The sequence below is a fragment of the Nematolebias whitei genome, chromosome 3 (assembly GCF_014905685.2).
Source record: "Nematolebias whitei isolate Nwh7 chromosome 3, NemWhi1, whole genome shotgun sequence".
NCBI classification, from domain to species: Eukaryota; Metazoa; Chordata; class Actinopteri; order Cyprinodontiformes; family Rivulidae; genus Nematolebias; species Nematolebias whitei.
In genome coordinates, this window is record NC_056500.1 from 49401878 (window position 1) to 49404827 (window position 2950).

General features: G+C 42.0%; 1 protein-coding gene across 1 annotated transcript in view; it reads left to right on the plus strand.

The window, feature by feature from the left end:
• The first annotated feature begins 506 nt into the window (after positions 1-506).
• Positions 507-2950, plus strand: part of ephx4 (epoxide hydrolase 4) — an 18790-nt gene continuing 16346 nt past the window's right edge. The window contains exons 1-2 of the mRNA XM_037674361.1: positions 507-607; positions 803-1016. Of these exons, the coding sequence (XP_037530289.1) occupies positions 507-607; positions 803-1016 (315 nt within the window). The remainder of the gene's footprint in view (positions 608-802; positions 1017-2950) is intronic.

Here is a 2950-nt window from a genome sequence, read left to right on the forward strand (position 1 = left end):
GTCAGTGAGATCACAAAGGAGCCCAGGGTAACTTCTAACACCTGAAGGTCTCTCTCACATTGACTGATGTTGATGTTCATGAGTCCACCATCAGGAGAACTGAACAACAATGGTTCATGGCAGGTGAAGGAGGAAGACACTGCTCTCCAAAAAGAACATGGCTGCTCTTCTGCAGTTTGATAAAGATCACGTGGACAAACCAGAAGACTGTTAGAAGAATGTTTTGTGGACGATGAGACCAAAATATAACTTTTTGGTTTAAATGAAAAGTTATGTTTGGAGAAAGGAAAACTCTGTATTCCTGTAGAAGAACCTGATCCCATCTGTGAAACATGGTGGTGGTGGTATCATGGTTTGGGTCTGTTCTGCTGCATCTGGACCATGACTTTTTGCCATCATTGATGGAACAATGAATTCTGAATTATATCAGAGAATTCTAAAGGAAAATGTCAGAACATCTGTCCATGAAGTGAATCTGAAGAGAAGGTGGGTCATGCAGCAACGCAATGATCCTCATCACACATGTGGTTCTACCAAAGAATGTTCAAGAAGATCCAGAGTTGAAGCTGTTCTTTACAGAGGAGTGGACTAAAGTTCCTCCAAGCTGGTGAGCAGGACTGATCAACAGTTACCAGAAATGTTTAGTTGCAGTTAATGCCGCATGGGGGTGGTGGGGTCACACCAGGTACTGAAAGCAAAGGTTCACATACTTTTAGTAGTTAAATCCTAACCCTAAACTTTTAGTTAATTAGTGTTGCCTTATTGCAAACATCTGACTAAACAATATTCATTCCTTTTCTAGCCTGTCAGGCCCGTGGACAACGGAACCAGCTCCACAGCCTGTTGAAAAGGACCCTGGTGAGCAGATTTGCAAATACACTGCCTCTGATGTTCTCAAACTGGCTGAGAAGCTGAAGTCTCCAAACGAAGCGCAAGCTGAACCCCAGCAGATCTGCATGGTTCAAGAGAGAGAGGTCGCCCGCAAAATGGAGCAGGAGCGTCGCAGGAGAGAGGCTGTCAGTACCGTCACCTGTTCCATGCACACCGCTCGCTTTATCCACGCTCAAGTTGTGACTTTCTGCTTGTGTTTCTCTTGGCACAGATGACTGGTGTTGATATAACGAGGCACTGGGACATCATGACTGCGTTTGAGCTCGACATGGATTGAGCATGAACAGAAGCCGATCACTTCGTGTTAAATGTGAACAGTTTCTGTCGCAAGTACAGAAAAGCTTTGAGTCATGCAGAGACGGAAATATTGAATTCTGAGAGCAGGAAAAAAGCTCAAATCTAGAGGATTTATTTTGAAATTAACATTTGATGTCACTAATGCACTCAGTCATCAGAAAACACTTCCTGTATTTTTCTTCACGTTACTTCAGTGAGTCGTTGGGCTGGTTCAGATGTTCCATAAAACCTTCAGGACATTCTTCCTGTTTCAGTTTCTGCCTTGACCTGCCGGTCCCATCTGTGATTTGTGAAACGTTTTTGGACAAAAGTAAAATGCTGTTAAGTACCAAAAACTGAGTAGAACCTTAAAAGGTTTCCAGCTCCGTATCGACTTAGTCTTGGTTGATTTTGCGGGTCTATGTGAGGTTCTACACACTTTTGAACCAGAACCATAGTAGTAACAAAGTTGTTTTGAGCTGTCATTGTGTATTCTAGATGTTGTGTGTGTTTCCATATTTAAAGAACTGTTTTCACTGCAATGCTTTGAGTCACTTGGATTAGTTTGAGTATGTCTGTACCACCTGAAATACTAAAAGTATTGGTGGCTCATAGTATGTGCATATTATTTTCTCATCTTTAGTTTTTCAGTTTTATTTTCTCTGCATGCCACTAATTACTAAAGTGAAGTTTTCTACCACATCAGTGTGAAACAGAAGGGAAATTATGTCCTGATGCTGCTCAATAATCCAGGTAGATTAATCTAACAAGGTTGAGTCAGGTCCTCTGAATGGATTCTTCTTGTTTAAACATTTCATCTTTTATCCAAAAGACTTCTTCAGACTGAGGAGCTGCTGGCCGAGCACTATTAGCAGGCAAGAAGGTGTTTATGACCGTTTGTTGCAGCTCCTCAGACTGAAGAAGTCTTTTGGATAAAAGATGAAAAGTTTTGGGAAGAAGAATTCGTCCAGAGGACCTGACTTCACTTTAAGGAAATTATACTGCCCCCCCCCCAGCCCCCAGTTTAAACAAAAGTTTGAAAAGCGTGTGAATTTATATCCCACACCTTTTGTCCATTGTCTATGAAACTACTGCTCAGTCTGATTAGATGGAGTGCGTCTGAAGCAGGTTTCAGGTCTTGCACAGATTCTCAGCTGGATTCAGTTCTGGACTTTGACTGGCCCATTCTAACAGAAACATGTTCTGATCTGACCCATTCCATTGTAGATCTTGCTGGATGTTCCAGGTCCTTTAATGCAGCCTCTAACAAGTTTTCATCCTCGCTGAAGAAAAGCATCCCCACAGCATGATCCTGCTACCACCATGTTTCACAGTGGGATGTGCTCAGGCTGATGTGCAGTGTTAGTTTTTCACCTCTCAGCATTTTGCCTCTAGGCCAAAAGTTCAATTAGTTCTTGTTCAAGCTGCTTTTTTTCACGTTTTCTGTTTCCTTTATGGTTCGTGAGACAAACTGTAACCAGGATCTGGACCAGACTTGTGGAGCCAGACTGATGGTTGTCCTGTGAGCAGATTGTTCTTAGGTGGACGACCATGTCCTGGTAGGTTTGCAGTTGTCAGATGATGTGAAATGTTCAACTCTGAAATATTGTCTTAAAGAGTAACGATACTTGACCCTGGGTATGACTTGACTTTAAAGTGTAAAGTTGAGCTTCAGAGTTTGATTTCTTGAAAAGTATTTACAAACCGGATTCCAAAAAAGTTGGGACACTAAACGAATTGTGAATAAAAACTGAATGCAATGATGTGGAGATGGCAAATGTCA